The sequence below is a fragment of the Lucilia cuprina genome, chromosome 4 (genome assembly GCF_022045245.1).
Source record: "Lucilia cuprina isolate Lc7/37 chromosome 4, ASM2204524v1, whole genome shotgun sequence".
NCBI classification, from domain to species: Eukaryota; Metazoa; Arthropoda; class Insecta; order Diptera; family Calliphoridae; genus Lucilia; species Lucilia cuprina.
Window position 1 is genome coordinate 24,098,991 of NC_060952.1, and position 20,534 is coordinate 24,119,524.

Sequence of the window (20,534 nt, forward strand, 5' to 3'; positions counted from 1 at the left end):
GTTGTGTGTGGTGCTTAAAAGCTTTTTCTTATATTTTTGCGATTTTGCTTTGCAGTTTTTCTCCCTCTTTGAACTTTTAGTTATTGCATTTTATCTTGGAAATGAAAAAGAAATTTTATTCTGCCAAAGATGATATATTTTGTTTTTAATTTTTATTTTTTAATAAAAAATGTACAAGAAATGGTATTGAATTTTAAAACTTTTAATTTTTTAACTCTTATCATATATTCTTTGGTATAGAGAACTTCTTAAATAAATGTTAATGTTTCAGAGAATGACGTGTTTATTAGTCCAAAAAGTAAAATAATATATGTACGCAATTTCGTGTTAAGTGACTCATCTCAAAAAATCGATTCGAAATTTTAACCACGGTTAGTACTACTGGATAGTAGACCATACGCATATTTAAGCTCATGAACTGCCGGATTTAGCAGTCTAAGCTTTCAATTAATCAAAAAAAAAAAAAAGAAATGAAAAATGGGGAAACTGATGTGTCAAATATTGAAAACATTTTTTTTTGAGTTAACATTTTTTTTCGCATCCTATTATGGGATTATAAAGCCATTAAGAAGACTAAAATTTAAATTAAAATTTAAATTTTCCTTTTTTTTTAAATAATGTGGAACAAGCTACTGAAATCCTTCGTACAAATTTTGTAAGGACGAATAGGTGAAAAGTTACACTTATTTGAATAAAACCCTATATGAAAATATATCCAACTTAAGTCTGGCAGTTACTGACCTATAGAGAATGGTCCTCAGTTTGAGCGATTAAAAATCCCTAGCAAATTTAAAAAAAAAAGATCTCATTATTTATTTTAAATGAGTTCTAAAAATTACCTTATTTTGAGATGATTACAGGAAAAGTAATTTAAAAGTTTTTTGATCCAAAAAATTATTTTTAGTGTGTTGAAGAGGCACTTTTCACTTTATATTGCAACAGATGTCAAAATTGTCGAAATATTTGCCTACATAAGATTTTTCTACATTATTTTAGGATTTTCTTTGAAAAGGATTTCAAAAATCTTGCAGGAAAGTTGTATTTAAATATATCGTACTGAGATCCAGATTTTAAATATAACATTGATTTTTTTTTTTTTTTGATTCATATCGAAGATATTGCAGAAAATTTATTTCAACAAATTTTACTGAGATTAAGGGAACAAATGACCCTTTCAGGAAAAGATGTTTCTATAACAAAAAATATCCAAGGGACACTCTAGTCATGTTTTAATTTCAAAATATACTTAAATATTAAAATTTTTATTTATTTTCTATACCATATTATTTATAATAACAAAAACAAATAATTACACGATTTAGTACAAGTGTCAAATAATAGTTATGTTTATTTATACATACAATACATAGATATTTTGTGAGTATATTTTATTTATTAATGAATGATTAAACGCACACAATTCTATACAAATGAAGAATTTGGTTCATGAATTTTTATACCCAGCAGTTCGGTCGGAGAGTCCCGACCTACCTATTTTACGTACCATTTAGGCTTACTCCTAGCCACCGACTGTCCAGTTGTTTACCTACTTTAACATGTGCTTGTCCTACGAGGAAGTCCATAGATTATGTTAGTATTTCAAGTGTACATTCACTCACTTACAAAGGGGACACTAAAGTGATGATAGTGTTCACCCTTGTTTTCAAAGTGTACATCCTTGACGAAGTACGAAATATTGCTAACCAGATGGTTAGGCCTAAATGGAAATCACTGTTTTTTTTCAATTGCATAGACTGTTCGTCAAACTGCTGGGTACATATGAATGTATATACGTGTATTTGAAATATGCATAAATACACACGTACAAAAATTGTTATATCAACCGCAACATTTTTATAATTATGTTGCACTTATGCAAATGCTGACAATGTCATTTAAATGAGGATTTCACAAAAAAGAAAATAATATGAACAAAATCAATTAGAAATTTAGAGTTGGTCTAGTCCGACCATATGTATGTCTAATATTGGTGATTGACTTAAAGTTATATCATTAATGTTGTTATAAAACCATGTATATCTATAAGATTTACGAATATTTTTTAAAGAAACCACTATAATATTGCTCAAGTTAATACATTTAATGCCTTATGTAGGAACAGAAGCTAAATTTAAACAGATCACTGAGAATCATTTTCAAAATTGCAATATTACTAAATCGAATTACACTATGTATCCAAATTGTAGGGTGAATCACGTAAGTATTATTTTGAAATGTATAAACCTATATGAGCGATGAATCATTTTGTTTAAAATCATGGATGCATAGTTATATCCATATATATCTGTCTATTCAATTCTATCATATCCTCTTTATTTTATATAATTGTTATTTTATAATGACAATTTATTGTTGTTGTGTCGTTGCGGTTGTCGTTGTTTTGTTGTTACTTAGGTTAGTAAATTGAAATGTGCTTAGTGTGGCATATTTGACAAATTATTCATATGGAAAAACTAAAAAATACATACATGATTAGTTCAATGGTCACACGTACATATCATATAAATTTTAAATATATTTCTAAACGAAAACAATTTATTATTAGATCGGGAAATTTTAGATAGCTAAATGAAAGTTGGAAAGTTCTCCTCACCATTGATATAGTGTACGATAAGAGAGATAGTTTTTACAAATATCTTATTTATAATAGGTACTATTCGAATTTTTACTATTTAATTTCTATAAAAACGAGAAGCATTATTTTATTTTTTTAAATTGCAATCAAATTTTCGACTCTCATTACTCTCTAACAATTTGTTATATCATTACTCTCTAACTCATAGTACAATGTTCGTGTAGCCGAAATATATGATAGGGCGTAATTATGAATTCTTCAAATTCAGGAAACTATTTCCACAATTTTTTTTAATTTCAACATTTCTAGCAATATAACTCTAAATATGTGGATTGTGACCAATTTTTTCCATTTTTTTGATTCCAAATTCTTTAAAAAAATTTGATAATTTTTTTTTTGGAGATTTAAATATTTGAAATAATTTTATTAATAATGGCCATGATATATGTGCATCGGGCATTATTGGATTTTGTGAAGATAAAATATTTTCATATAAAACTTTTTATTTATATATAAATACTTTTTTTTTTAACGCAATATCACATTTCACATTTTTGTTCTGAAAATGCAAAATTAAAAAATTAAAATTTTTAAACAGAATTCCACAATTTTGAATTTTTAAAATATCTGTTATGAGGCTTTTGTCTATAAAAATCTAACCTGGATTGGGATTATTGAAACTCTTTGGACACCTCGACATTTAAAATACTTTGTAAAAGCAATTTTTTGTAATTTTTCTTTCCTAACTATTCCAATCTTTACGATATTTTAAACAGCCACCCTGAGCATCCCATGTGTACTTGACCAGTAATAGTCAATAGGTTGTACTTTTGGGTAGATATTGGGATTCGGATTTAGAATTACTGGAAGAGAATTAAGGACCCTTTTATGTAAATAATGGTTTTGTTAAAAATTTTAAGATTTTTAAAACACTACATTTTTAATCGAAATATATTTTAAACTAAAAGAGATAAAGAGATATATCTTAAACTAAAAGAGATAAACATGCACGAATCAAAATTATTTTTCATTTAGTTGGTAAAAATATATTATAATATTATAAAAAATATTAAAAGAAGCAAATTAAAGTGAAGTGAAGAAAAACTTACCACAACATGTGAGGAACATCAAAACAATGACATACTTGATGATGCTGTTTAAATTGTTGTTGATGCTTAAGATGCAATTTCTAAAACTGTTGCTGGCTGTTGTTTTGTATAAACTGTTGCTTCTTGTACTGTTCATATTGCAACATCTGTCACTGTTGTTGTTTTCTTTGTTGATGTCACAATTGTAGCATGTGTGTATGTTGAATGCATTTGCACAATGCATGTAATTAGAGTTGTCCTTAGTGGACGATGATGAGGCTGATGTTGATGCTTTCATTGTTGTTGATATTTTTGTTTCTGTTGACGAAATTATAGTATTTGTTGATGATGATGACAATGTTGGTGTTGTCAGGGATGTTGCTTTTGTTGCTGCTTTTGAGTGACAACAAGAAATACACCCACACAAACATGTCATACTTGTTAAGCAATTATTATTGTAGTTGTTGTTGTTGTTGCTCTTGTTAGTACCATTACTGCTGTTGTTGTTAGATTCTAGTGTTAACAACATGTTGCATTTATGTTTTCCGACATGATTATAACTATTACACAAACAGGTTGAGTCTGTTAATTTAATTTTATTTTTATTCTCTATTACTTGCATGATTTTATTTATTTATGTACTTAGTTTTATATTATAACTCTAAGTTCTATTCTTTCAATTTTTATTTTATTTCTTTATTAGTTTTATGTTTTTGAAGGTTTTTTATTTTGTTTTTACACTGTAGGCATTAATTATATAAATTGTGTATTTTGTTGCAAAATCACATGTCTGCTTGTCGTCCGTTTCTCTACTCAAGTTGCATAATTTTATAATTATTGTGTGGAAAAGCAGACGAGTGATGGATGACTACTTGACACTAATTAAGTGAAGAAGTATAAAAAGAAAATTACTTGCCACGTTCTCGTATATACTTACAAAAAATTTTAACACATGTGTATCTTTTGTTGCCATATTTTCAAAAACCCTGTTGTTTTTATTGTAAATCGAAAAACATGTCACTCTTATAAGAAAGATGTACGTACATATGTATATAAATTATAAAACTAGGGTTGACTAACACTTGCCTGATAGTGTATAATTTTAAAAATAACTTTAAAGCTAACTAGATTTAAATTTACTTTTTAAATTATACACTATTATTATGTTTCGGTGCAATTTTCATCAAATTTTGAAAAAAATGTATTTATTTATAAAAAAATATTTACAGTGTTAGATTTTTTTGAAATTATAATTTTTGTGAATATTATATGCAGCTGAAGGTAAATTTAGTGCAAACTAGTTCTCATAGCAATGGGTACTGCATTAGACGTAATTTTCGATTTTCAATTTTTTGATTTTTCGGATATAACTATGCAAAACAATGACATATTTCTCTTCGCGTTTAAAGGTTCTAAAAGCATATTCATAATCACAGTTTCTAAAATTAATCGTTTGTTAATGACAATTAGCCAATTTCAGGGTTTTGATATAAATTAAAAATACCTTTTGACAAAATAAAATGTCTATTATTTCGAGGTTTTACAGCTTCATTTGCTTAAATTTTTTATTTACGTTATATATCTGGCAATACTATAGAGGACCAATGTAACATATGTTAAAAACAATTACGTAGAAATTTAATTGAAACCCATTTGTATTTAAATACAATGTATGTACATATGTGTATTCATATGTATGTATAAATTATATTTGTATCAAAATTACACAATTTTTTACCCATTTATTTCAACATTTATTGCCTTATTCATAATAGTTTATCAAAGGTTTATAGAATAAATTTTGTATGATAGAATATTTGTCTTATAAACCTTTGGTAAAATGTTATATTAAGTACTATTAACTATGTATATTAATTTTTACCACACACAATATTCTAACACTCTTACAGTTGAAAAATATATTTTGGCATTTTTTAAGAAAACTATTTAAATCTTTTATCTATTCAATTTATTTTGTATATGTTTAAATTATTGTATTAAATTCACTTAATTTACTTTTGTCAAATTTTATTCACTTTCACAACTCTCTAACGTTTAATTTTTTCTGGTTTTTCAAGTATTCACGTAAATTTTTGTGTTCTTCCTTTGTTTGGCCTTAGTGTTTTTCTAGGTTCGTTACACTTCCGTTTTACCAACTCTTCCCGGAACCGTTACATGTGCAACTAATCTTTGGCACAACAAACACAACAACAAAACCTCCCATATGTCTGTTGCCGTTGTAGGCCTTCTAAAAAACACACACTCACTCGCAGCTATACAAAATTCTTTCTCACTTTTCCATTCCACAATCACTTGCTTGTGTAGATAGATGTGTGTGTTTGAATGAGTTTTCCCTTTGTTGCAGAGTTTTTCTTTGTATACAGCTGACAAAATAAAAAAATAAAAGAACATTTCTTATTGGAACTTGTTTTTTATTTTTGTTCTGGTTTAAAGCAACATGTTGCTTGTCAACATTGTTGCCTGGAAATGTTGCTAATTATCTCTACCATTTAACTCCACTACATATTGTGTTTATTTTGTTTCCTATTTAGTGCTATGTATTTTTAATGATTTGTTTTTATTTTCTTTACAGAAATTTGTTGATATTTTAGCGTTCCTTGTGTTCTGCTGTATTTTTACTTATGGGAATTTGTTGATGATTTTTGTGATTTACTGCCAGTTATATTAGAATTTAATTTCTTTATTTTGATTTCATTTAGTTTATTTTTGTTAGTTTTAATTATACATATTTTGGTTTTTTCATTTTTGATTTGGGGAAACTTTAATTTAAGATTTTTATATTATAGTATTTCGGCGAATTCTTGAACATTTAAATTGTAGCCTTTTTTGAAGTCTCAATATGCTAAAAATAAACAGAAAAATACATTCAATATTTATTAGTTTATGTTGCCATAACAGAATAAAAAAACAAGAGACATAATTGTTATAATGTTTCTAGGAAATGTTTTTTTAGCCATATTGGAAATATTTAGAATAATTGGCCTGTATTAGCTTAGGTTGTTGGGGAAAAAGTTTCATAATTTATTTTTGATGTTAGACTAAGTGCCCAAAATCAGATGCATTAACTTTTTTCGAACGTCCTAATAAAATAAAGTTATTTAATATTTTGCAGTGCAAATTTAAAGTAAATATTTTGAAATATGTTTGAAATGTAACGAAACAGCATATAACTATTTTAACCCTAAAAATAGATTTTTATATATAAATATACAGTAAATATTTATATAAGTAAGTGTGTATTTAAAAAAAAAAACACAAAATTTTTAAAATGTCCAGAAAAAACAAAAATTTTTTAATAGCCATTCATATCCACTAAATATATTATTATTTTCATAAAAATGAACACACCATTTGTTTTTAAATTGACTAGAACAATAATTTATTATAAATTTAAATAAATGCAGCAACAATAAAAAAACTGTTGCAGCAGCATACATTTATTTTGTCTGTTTACTTGACGTTGCATTCATCCGAACAACAAAAATATTTTATGGCCCTTCATAACCAATTAGTTAAAATGTTTGTATTTGTTCATTTTTTTTTCTTTAGAAATTTTGATTAAAACAAACAAAAGACACTCTTTGTTTTTTGGTTTTTATAGTTTTTTTTTTCGTTTCCATCAAAATACAAATTTCTTTAGAAAAACAAACCCAATTTATATTTGTTAATGCATATAAATTCGTACATTTAAGTAAATATAGAGAGATGTGTGAATATAAAATGCAATCAATATGTTGGGAAAAAATCAAAAGATTCATCATTAACAAAATTGTTTCAGAAGACGAGCATGGAACAATTTTTACACTTCAATTGATGTACTAGGTTTTAAATTAATTTTTGAATACACTTTTATAAATTGAATTTATTTAAAAATGTAGAATATGATCATTGATTAAAAATATTTAATTTATTTAAGAGAGAAAGAGGGGCAAACGGAACACTAACATTTCTATAACATTCGGAGTTTATATAATTAAATTCGACCGTAAGTCCGTCCGTCTATCCATCAGTTTATCAGACTAACTATTTATTTAAGTTCTGCAGTCAAATTATTACCCTAGTACCGATATACGTATTTAAGCTAGACAGTGGCGTACAAAAGCCTCTATGGTGGCTCCTTTAAATGTAAAATTTTCCTGGACGTAATTCCTAATAATGTTTCATATATATGTATGTGAATCTAGTTTTGACGAAAGCTTGCTAATGTTAAACAAATTGTTGCAGAGTTAGTGTTTTACTGTGCGAATAAATGAGCAAATTATGGGCTCTTTAGTAATTTTTTGAAATGTACCTTATTTAGGGTCTTGGATACTTTTAAGACATTTAAGACCGTCGATATAATTTGTTGAAGGGAACCTTATAAGCCCCCCCCTTTTAAAAATAACTTAGCTTTGGGGTAGGTTAAGTGTCATCCATACTTTACAGAATAGTTTCTGGATATTTAAAGATCATCACATTTACTGCCTAATAAAAATTTGCATGTCACTTGCTATGTGAAAACGCTCACCGATATTGGCTATTATCGATGCAGAATATTTTTTGAAATTTTCACTTTTCCTAGGCCCATTCCTAAATTTATATTATGCTTTAAACAGGCAGACGGACGGACATTTCTAGATCATCTTAGAATTTATGTGTAATGTATTTCGATGTGATACAAACGGAATGATAAAATCAATATGCCCCTCATTTTTTTTTTTGATGGTGTGTATAAAAACAATGTAGAATATTGAAATTTGAGTAGAGATAAAGGCATGTGAATTATTTTGTATCTTATTTGTTTTGGGTTACTTGTCTGCTCACGACTGTGTGCATGTGGTCGGTGCATTTTTTCCCCTAGCCAGCGGATAATTTTGGGTGTTTGTATAGTTCAAAAGATTGAATTTTATGATGAGTATTTTTGTTTTTTGCCAATGATGCATTTTATTAATTTGTTTGTCATGTTTTTTTTTTGTTGTTTAATGTTTATTGATGGAAATGTGTTTGCATATGGGTTCAGTTTTTTCGCATTTAACAGGCACACTCAAACAAAAAACTACTTCCTTTATAGGGTTTTTTATACTATGATTGTGTACAAATAACAATGAGAAATTTATTATTTTTTATAAACAACAATTATGTGGAATTTGTATTTATTTGTTCTGTTTTTATTTTAAACAAGCTACTTTGCTAAATATGTATACGGATGGAAGTTGGGGAAGTTTCTGTTTATATTGGTTATTGATAAATTATAAAAAAAATAAATTTTTACGGTATCTTTTTATGCTTTAACTCATAATTTTTTTGTGATGGTTTTTTTATTATTAGTTAATATTGAATGAAGCAGGAGAGTAACATACACACTCATGTATTACATGTAGTTTGTTGAGTAAGCATGTGGTATTTTTGTTATTATTTATTATTATTTTAAAGAAACATATTTTTTCTTTGATTGTTTTGTTAATGATAAATGTTTTATTTTATAGGTATATGACATTTTTTTTTTCTCAGCCATATTTTTTCTATTTTCAATTTATTTTTCTAACGATTTTTTACACACATATTTGTTAATTTATTGTATATTTTAAATAAAATAATTATTATTGATGATTTTATTCATGAGTCACATATTAAAAATCAATTTTTTACTCGGTTATATAAATAAATCCAAAAAAAAAAAAAAACTAGGGATACCAAAAAAATATACTTAATTATGTTATGAATTTTAAATGAAATGATTTATTTATTTATTTAATATTTTATAATTTAATATTTATGACCATATGTGTTTGTATGTATAGATTTTGTTTTAAGTTTGTGTATAGCTATATTATTGTATATTTAATTATCACACATACATATTTAACTATTATTATTTCCCAGGTTAATTACAAACGTATTGTTTGACAATTAAATTTAAAACAAATATTAAGTGTTTTAATTAGAGATCAATTACCCATGAAAATAATTAAAATCTCCAAAGGTCAAGTAAATTGTTTTCATTTTTATATTTATACTCATATCAATGTCTTTATACATTTATAAACAGAAATAGTTATTAAAGTAAATTAAGAAGTACAATAACTAATTTCATATTGAAAATTACTGGGTAATTCCAAAATAAATCGAACAAAAAACGCTGTTTTAAATTTTTATTCCCTTAAATTCCAAATCAGGGGCATACATTCTACTCCTTAATGCGGTTTCTATGGCGTATAAATTAGATCCATAACTAATTCGGTTCATATTTTATGGGTCTCTCAATGATCCAAAATTTATTCCATTTTTTCCAAAAAAAATATTTTGTTTTTTTTACATTAGAAATAGATTTTTTATTGTCTTGAAAATCAGAAGATTTAGGGCCAATACAACAATAATTTCTGATCCTTTTTTTTTCCCAATAAAATTTTTTTTGTGGATAAAAGAAACATATAAGTGATCACATAATTTATTATATTTTTAATTTCCATAAAAAACGAATTTTAAACGAAAACGTAAAACATAATTTTTCTTGAAATAGTTTTTTTTATTGAAAACATACAAATTAAATAATTTTTGATATTTGCAGATATAGTGGCAAAACATCGATAATTTTTGATCAGTTTTATTTTCCACCAAAAATCTATCTTTTAAGTGAAAACCTAAAAGTTTGTTCATATTGGAATCTGAAATCACTTTGGCTTCTCACAATTTTTTTTTTTTTGACAAAACATAATTCTTTTACTTCATGGAAACTTAAAGAGTTAAGAAAAAATAAACGATAATCTGCTATAACTTTTATTTCCCACCATAAATCAATTTTTTCGTAATGTTCTTTGAGTAATACTCTTTCCAGATAATTTAGATTGATCTACCTACATATAATTATAGCAAACATTATGCAAATAAAATATATTTGTATCAAATGAATGTTAATAAAAAAATCAATTTATTCAGTCATAAAAAAAATATGCACACACCTAATCATTTAATTTCTCAAACCAATTAATTTCAAATTCACATAAATTAGTGCAATTTATTACACTAAAATGTTTATGCCGCTTTTAAAAGCTCATCAAGGTGAGAACACACCCACCGCATTTTATATGGTCGTATATAATTTATTTGAGTTTTGTGTTGTTTCTTTTAATAACTTTTCTCCACCCATCTAATTATCAGCATAATTTGAACCTGTACCCTGTTATAATCACTCCTCTATACTTAACGCTGATTTATTTGCATTACAATTCGTTAAAGCAGAAAATTTATTGCAAGTAAATTTTCTAATCAAAACTAATCCTACTTTTATAGAGCGCAATGTGAGTGGTCGGCTTTGAAGTAGTAAAAAGTATAGGAAAGAAGACAAAAATAAGATGTTACTAATTTGTAATATAAAATTTGTCTATATGCTTTGTATATTTATATATAAAAATCTATGAAGTATTTAGGCGTAGATCTCTTCCCCAAAATACACCTACAATACACACATACCGACAAAATTAAAATCATCATTATTGTTTTCATTGGTATTTTGTCTATCTACTAAATATGTAAATACTTACATATGTAGTATAAGTGAGAGTGCATATGTGGTCCTCACATTGTTTTAATATCCATGAAATACAACTTAATTTATTTAGTTTATGCTTTAGGAAACATCGAGACATTTTCATTAAATTTTCGATGCGTAAGCAATTTAACGCACATTTTCGGTGACATTCATAAATCACTTAGACCTCAGTGTCAACAAAATATAAAATACATTTTTCTTTATTGTTCTATGTTATATGTTGTTGCTATAGTTTTAAATGTTAATCATGTTGGTATTTAGGAAGTTGCTTAAACTTATTACTCGGTACTTTAGAAAAATTTTTATTTTTGTGTCTTCTCTAAGAGATTTAAATTTTTCTCACGTAGTATGTCAAAACGATGTCATGTACAATGAAAAAAATGTTTAGGAATTATTGTATCGTTTATAAAAATTTCAAATAGTTCAGAAAAAAATAGAACTATAAATAAATTTTATGAATTAAATGTGTTTTTAAATTAATAAATGAATTCTATTGTTGTTTGAAAAATAATTTAAGCAAATAAAAAGGGAGGATGATTGTTCTTTAAAACATAAGTTACACAAAAGATGTTTTTACAGTTAAAGAAAAAAGTGATTCAGAAATACAAGTTTTAAATTTGAATGTGACGAATCTTCTACGGAAAAGATATTAATAAATTGCATTAATTAGTTATTTAGTTTGAGAGGGAGATTTTTATACTTCAAACCCGCAGAAATACACTTAGCCCTACATTGGGCCTATTGTGCGTTTCTTTCCCAGTGCCACAGGTGGAAATCGAACCCACTACCTCCGGTCTGGAGACTAGAGTTCTAATCTGGTTGACCGGAGGTGATGGGTTCGATTCCCACCTGAGGTGTATTTCTTCGGATTTGATGTATATATGTATGTACATCCTCCATTCAAACTAAATAACTACCTAACTAATAACCCCTTTGATCCCACTAAATGACCACAAAGCTCTTAAAGGACAAGGTCAAGCCATGCCAGTCTGTATGTCTGTATCTTAAAAATATAATAGAGAAAAACGTAAAGAGCAAAAGAACATATCTGAAAATTACTTTTATGTTCTTAACATGTATAAAAATCAATAACTCGAGACAAACATGACTGATAATATACAGTATCACGCTGTCGGACTTTATAAAAATCGTCCCATAATTGACCCTACATATCCCTTATGTATGGTTCCCTTCAGTCTTGCTTCAAACTGCGAGGATGTTCTTTGTGATGCTGCATTTAAATATTCCCGATTTGGATCCCGAAAATATTTCGGGTCCTTAGAAATAGATTGCAACCAACAAAGATACAAAAACACAACGCTATATATAAGAATTCAAACGGCTTAAATTTCAAAATCAAATACTTCACAATTATACACACAACCTAGAAGAGCTCAGCAATTAATGCTTATGTGTATATGTATAATATTGAATCTAAATTAATTAGTTTTTCTGCGAAAATTTTACCATGAACGATGGCAAATACTTTTTTCTTAAAAATTATTCTTAATGTCATCATTAATACAAGCTAATTACTGCAGCAAGAAATAATTTAGAATGGTAAGAATGAAAGCAAACACAACTAGAGGGAAAAAAGTCTTTACTAATGTTTCGTATAACAAAGCAGGAGCTAAAAGCAGACTACAAATAAAAACACACAACAAAACGACAAACTAAATTATATACAAATAGGCTCATATGGTTGGTATATTTTTATACAAAAAGAATAATACATATGTTTGTAGGTATGTTTGTTTAAATGTAAGAAGTTTCATGTGTACTCGTACAAGTGTTAAGAGTGTGACACTTTCGTTTTGCATCACGTGCTATAACACCCTGCATTATAAGCAGCACAGCCACATCACCATCAACAGCATCCGCATCACCACAACTTATTGCGGCGTATGCAGTAAAACCGTGCAATACACAACAAAATAATCTTCATACACCAAACCATTAAGATGCATATATACATATATATACACATATGTGGTTACGTACATATATATTTATTCGCATATACCATTCTACATAATATACTTTATTTGTAATATATTTTGTTTGATTTTCATTTGCGTGTTGTAAAGAGGATTAACATATTCTTCACACTTTCTTCATATTTTTGTTATGTATTACTTAAATTGCCAGTAGATATAACAATTACGAAGGTTGTGTTTTATATACTTAATTTAGTAAAGAGAGCGATTGTAGTTCTCACAGTATCTGTCTACTATGATGAGTAATATACATACTTCCAATAGATTCTTAATTAATTGAAATGTTTTTAGTATTATTAATTATTTCTAATATTAATTACAAATTATCAGAAGATTTTCATAAACTCTTTACCAAAATTTATTGGTTATTGAAACTTATATCAAGTATCCTGTATTTTCTGATTAAAAAAAAAAATTGTATATGTCTGTAAAATTTTCGAAAATAATTTCTAATAATTTTATCAACACCCTCGAATTTGTCTTCAATAATATTGTGGCATCTTAGTACCAGAACTATATTATTAGTTTCATACTAAAATAATCACAAAGAAGTAATAGTGTTATATACCACTATGCCTAATCTTATATACAATTCATTAAATTATGTTCCATATATATATTTCAAGTGAATTACAGAAAATCTTCTTATACTATATGACACAATTTATTCGTTTTCTTTTTCTAAATGTTGGCTAGATCATCTTAGAATCTAAAAAAGGATCAATATTTCGATGTGTTACAAACGGAATGATAAAAACAGTATATTCCATATTTTTTGATGATGGGTATAAAAATAAAAAAAAAAACACTCTTACACACCGAAGGGCACTTGAATCATTAAGCTATTCCAAAAATAAGTAACATCATCATCTGCTGCAATACCACCAGTTCAGTATCTTTCTTATAATTATCATTATAAACGTCATGATTAAGGTTGTTAAAAATTATGAAAATGTTGCTGATGAAGTTTAACTGCATAGAGCCCTGTGTACTCTTGAATATGTTTGTAATCTGTATGTAAATCTATGGAATATTATGACTGTATGTATTATTTCATACAACCAAGTCAAAAATGTCAAGTGAAGAGTGACTGATATGGCGAATAACGAGCTCTAGAGTGTCATTATATGCCAAGTGTGGCATTAAGTACTAACAATCACAGCCTCCATGCGTTAAGAGTTGAGAATGTTTGTTTTTTTTTGACATTTTATATTCTATTCGTTGACTTCTTCATTGCATTTTTTCTCTACTTTATTTTGAGTTTGGAAGGGGCGTTTTTTTTTCTTTTTTTTTTCAACTGTCAGATAGAACATCATTTTGCCACTATTTGTTTTGTGCTTAACTTAAACTAAAAATAATTCTTAATGTAAATTGTATTTAGTCTATGTATTAATTTCATCAAATAAGTTTTAAAAGTAAATAATTAAATAAATTCATAGTTAGTAGGTACAAATTCAATAGTTTTCGTGAAATTAAACGATTTCACATTTTAAGAAAAGATTGGAAAATATTAGGCATCAAAAAATCCAAAAAACGTACAAGATTTTAAAAAATACTTAAGAACTTATTTGTAAGCGAAATTATAAGTACTTTTTTGTAACCGAGCGTGTAAAGTAGTTTCAGTATACTTTAAAAATATTTTTAAAGAAATACATTTAAAATAAGGTGTATAATTTAAAAATATATATATTGAATGTTTACATACGGGCGAAGATATTTTAAAAAGGTTGATAGATTTTGTTTTAGTTATTGATATAATTAAAAAGATAATTATATACGCATTGTATGCAATAAAAAAATCAACCTAATCATCCTAAAATCCAAAATAAAAAATATGCAAAATGCCATGCACTTACCACAGATTTAGGGATTTGAGAAATAAACTTGGGAATTCTATGTGGTGGATAATTGTAAACTACATAGATGGATTTAGAGACACCAAATCCACATAAAAAATTGTAAACTTTATTAAAAAAATATTAAATTAATTAAATAGTTTTATACATATAATCCCACTTCAAAAGTAGCTAATGTAGATATTTTTTAACAAATTTATTTGAATTTAGAGACACTAATTATATAAAAAATCCACATAGATTTTAAACCATTGTGCTTATGCTAGAGTTTTTAGAAAGAGTGTTAAAATTATTACATGACTTTGGCATTCATTAATGATTTTTTGATGAAAGGAAAATCTCGACTATGACAGAATTAAGTTCCTTTTAATGAGAGACAATGGCAAATTTGCGACAAGTGACGCAATTTAAAAAAATCGATTTGGATTAAATTTGAAAGATTAGTACTATTGGATAGTAGGCCAGATTTTCAGCTCAAGAACTGTCGGTATTAGGGGTAGATATTTTAATCATATAGGTTTTTTTTAAATAGTGTAAATTTTCACCTATTGTTCAACATGTGTTAATATTCTTATTTATTTACTTTGAATAACCAAATATATGTCTGGCGTACTATCCAATAGTACTAATTTCATCCAAATCGATTTTTATGTTGGGTCACTTGACACTAAATTACCCATACATAAATACAAATAACTTCTAATCCATATGTAATACGAAATGCAAACATATATATGTAAGATTATTCATAACCCTATAGTTCAGAGTGTCTATACTGATATGTCACTTGTAATGAATAGAAAATTTAACATGTTTTAAAATGTTTCACATTTGCAGAATATACTGTTAAATCACCATTTACAATAAATATATTATCTGATAGTTAGCATTAACCAAAGGTTGTATATATAACCATGAGTTACAAGTGTGATAAAAAAGGACACTTCCTGGTAAAACTTTTAGGGTATATTGGTTTATAATGCATTGTAACAATATTGCATTTAAGTGGAATTTAAGACAAAAAACCAACAAGGGAAATATATTTTATAACTCGATTTTTAATACCTTATAAAACCAGCAACAAACACCGCAATATACAACCAAAAACAACGACAACACCAAACATGTGTTAAATGGTTTTCATGGAGGTCTTGTTGAAGTGTTTATAAGTATATTTCTTCTTTATTTCTAAAAGTTATTTACTACATACCACTATAGTGGGGAAGGTATTCATCGTTTGTACTGAAGTCTGTAACGAACTAAAATATTGGTTCTTCAGTGATGTTCTATGCGTCCGTCCATGTGTCCATGTAAACGTCTTTATTAATTTATGTTTTTAAGATAATCTGATGAAATTAGTTTTGACGTACAAAATTGGTTGAAATTGTTCTATTATTTTATATAGCATCAATTTTTATAAAAAAGTCGTAATGATCGGTTCTTATATACAAAATCCACTTCTAAAAATGACTTTAACGTACATAATCATCTTTTAGATATCAGTATCGCCATAAAACTTATATGTTCATGTTGAAACAGTTTTATATGAGTATAAATGATCCACGAAATCGTTATATTTGTGGCAAACAGCATTTAAAATATACTAGTGACTGGTGTAGAGTATCATATAGTTGGGCATTATCAACTATACTTTCTTTTATCAAATTAAATTCAAAAAGACTTTGGAGTATAACACCAAATGAAAGCGAACCGAAAAAGATAAATAAATATAAAATCCATCATAAATACCTAATAAAAATTAAATGAGATTCTCTCAGGAATTCTTCAAAAATTCAATGAAAAGTATAGAATTTTCAAATGATAAATAAAAATATACAAGGAAATATAAAAATTTTAAAAATGCCATGATTTATGATCTCTTTGAAATAAAAACATTTCTTATTTTTTTTTGAAAATAACAACTTTAACATAATATTTCCTTGGATCGTTCACTTTTAATTTTAAAGCTTAAGACTTGTTTGCGTGTTTCTGATATTAACTCACTTTCATAAAGGCACTTTATTAATTTAGTTGTAGTATAATTTTGCATTTAACAGTAAACTCGTGTTGGCAAGTTTTTTTAATTAAAATATAAGAAATACCACCATTTAAATTGATTTTAAAATGGCATTTTAAGTGCCGACATAACAACAGTATTGTGCTGCCAGTGAGCCGTTGTTGCACAAATACTCATTAACATTAATACAGTGACTTTATTGTCTGATTAAACTTAATCCATTTTCCTGAGTCTTTTAATGGCGACTGCAAACACAAACAAATATTTCCACACAAATTAAAACTACATACATACATATAATGGTTCTATGTACACTGAAAAAAATCCGTATTAACTTTTTTCGTAATATTTACTAAAATTAAATACTGCGAAATATTATTTCATTAAAACATTTTCTACTATTACGAATATATGCGAAAATCTTTTATAATATATTTTATGGCATATATTAAGAGGCTTTGTTTTATTTTACAAAAGAGTGGATAAGTCGTGTGATATTTACCGAAAGTAATTTCTTCATTACAAAATTGTTCTGTTATGTACGAGAATATTATTGTACCCTCTATCCAAAGTATGTGGGGGTTTGTTATTCTGTTTATAACAAATTCTTAAGTCCACTTGAATAATGGTCACTGTATTACAGTTCAAACAGTCTCTGATTAAAATATTAAAGTATAGCAATGAAATTCCACATAGCAAGTTTTATATAAACCAAATTTTCATTACAATAAATGTTTTATTCGTTTAATTTCGTATATTAGACATATTAGACATGGATTATTTTCAGTGTAGTCAGCTTTTCTGTAATGGTTCATTACTTCAGTTTATATATGAATAGCACTTTTTTCTGATAGTTATAGTTTTTAATAACAGGAGGATCAATGCTGGGGCACTTACATATTTAACTGAACATAAAAACTCATTTTCAAAAAATCTAAAAATTAATTTAAAAAGTTTTGTTTTTTTATTATGATGCAGAGAGAAAGTGTTTCTTTAAACTTACATATTTATATTTTCTAAAGCAAATAATATACAGTACGTTTTAACCTGTAAACATTTTGCTTCAAAACTTTAAACAGTTAAATTCAACTACAATTAAACATGACCATTTAATTACTCCCATTGTGGCACTTGTAACAATTAAAGTTGGGCACATATGTTTTTTCTTATTTTTTTTACAATTTTTCTGTGCTTGTATTTAGTTAGTTGTTTGTTCGTTTGTCTAGAATTTAACCCTCTTGATAACTTGACAGGCATAGCATTTTAGCGCTTTGTATTGTGGTTTACAACCACAACAAATTAGTGTTCATTTACAATGTAAATCAATGATAGACATAAGGAGAATATTTTGCAGATAAAAATTGTTGTAAAAATTTTATAGTTTATATTTACTGTGAGAGTCTACTTCAAGACTCTAATGGTGTATACAGATTATACTCAGTTTCTGATGGTTCTGAATGCTGATCAATGATACAAATACATACATGTGTGTAAAAGTTTTTTTAGGTAGTACAATTCATTTTATTTTTAGTATTTTCTTATTTAAAGACCAAGTTCAATGATCATATGATATCCATGCTTTGAAGCACGCCAATCGTCATAGCTTAAACTCTACCTTTCAAGAATATTTGTTAATCCAAAATTTTATTTAAATTTATCCCATGATTTTTTTAATCTTAATTGAGAAATGTTATATATCATAAAACATTGAAAGATATTTTATGAGAGTATTGTATTAAATAAAGATATGGTATGATCAAGACATGAAAAATTTGATCCAGTGTATTGTTTATAACGGTCGGATATAAGGATAATATTGTGTTTCATAAATAATGGCTTCGACTGTTATTTCATTTGAATTAAAAATTCTAGCCCTCATTTCTTTTGAACAATACCAAGTGCATCACTTTTAATAATAAATTCTTTATACATATATGTGCATGTGCTTTTCAATTTTTATTTACATATGAAAGGATTTCATTCATGATTTTACTTACATATAATTTTTACATTTCATTATGTCTGCTTATTACTACAAAAATATTTGTTGTTATTATTTCTATGGAAATGTTTTCGTTTTCATTAGGCCACAGACATGTAAATTATGTTTATTTCTATAGCTGATTCGTCGCTACCATTCCTACGTAGTTTTTATATCCATTATCAACATGGATAGGTAGATATTGATTTCGTCTTTATTTGTTTGTTCGTAAATATCTTTTTTGAATCTTTACCAAATTCTAAAACGATCTAGCAATGTCTCTCCGTCCGGCTGTCCGAAGAAAAAGAACTAGACAGCTAAGATATTTCACAGATATTATCTATTACTGCAGTTTATTTTGTATTACTTTGTTCCTACTTTGCTCCCATAAAATTGGACTCTCGGAATATAGTTTAAGTAGACATAACTTGTTTAAAAATATCATTTTAGCGATGAAATTCGACATAAACATATTTTATGTTATCTAAAACCTGTTAACTAAATTTTATGAGGATTTTTCAATAATCCTATCACCCACAAAGTTGCCCTCAGACAATTACTTTACAGTTTATTACGGACATTAAAAAGTTTTTTTTTTAAATTAAAATCTCTCTACCAAATTATATGAGGATTAGTCTATAATTTGCAGAAAATGAAAAGAAAGTACAGCTATGAAATTCGACATAAACAAGTTTTGTATAAACATAAATCGTTCTAAAATATTTTATGAGAAAACTAATTATAACGTTCATAACTGAACGTATAGTGACGAAATTTAACATAAAATTTATAGAATTTAAAATATTGTAAAATTTAGGATAAATTTATAATTAACCATACATCCAATGCCGAATAACAGCAACAAATGTTGTTAATATATGTAATCTGTAAAAGATAGTACATCGTTGTATTTATTTTAAAATGCCAACAAGTGTTTGACAATTTACACAAAAACTTTTTAAATAACAATGTTGGATGTTAAAACTAAAAAGTATTTAAAAACTGTGACAACAATTTAATTATAGTTATCATTGCTTAAAAGTATTTACCTAATATATTAAAATTAAATGTTATATATATATATATATTTTAAAATGACAATAGCATACATCTATGTTTAATATTGTAATTTCATGTTCAATGATTACAACAAATAGGAATCACATTACATACATTCTTGCATAAAACTATTCTTTGTATATTTATTTCTAAGATTTTCTTATTTCTTCGACATATGATATTTACGCTTCCTGGGTAGCAACCTTTCAAGGACATTCACTTGTTTATTTGCGGCCCCTTTTTTATTCTTCATTGCTGTCGTATTTTTCATTTCCTTTTTCCGCATGACCGATATTCAACATGTAGTTGTATGTATTTGTCTAACAATACACAAAAGCGTATGGAACGAACAACTGAAGGAAATGTAAGCTCTATACATATTATTTACCAC

The 20,534-nt window shown here is 26.6% G+C and overlaps 1 protein-coding gene across 1 annotated transcript in view; it reads right to left on the reverse strand.

Annotated features, from left to right (window-relative positions):
• LOC111674830 overlaps positions 1-20,534 on the reverse strand; it is a 151,176-nt gene that overhangs the window by 73,227 nt on the left and 57,415 nt on the right. Inside the window, exons 3-4 of the mRNA XM_046949680.1 lie at positions 5,574-6,547; positions 3,706-4,424 (exon numbers count right to left, since the gene is read on the reverse strand). Coding sequence (XP_046805636.1) covers positions 3,706-4,306 — 601 coding nt within the window. The 5' untranslated portion in view covers positions 4,307-4,424; positions 5,574-6,547. The remainder of the gene's footprint in view (positions 1-3,705; positions 4,425-5,573; positions 6,548-20,534) is intronic.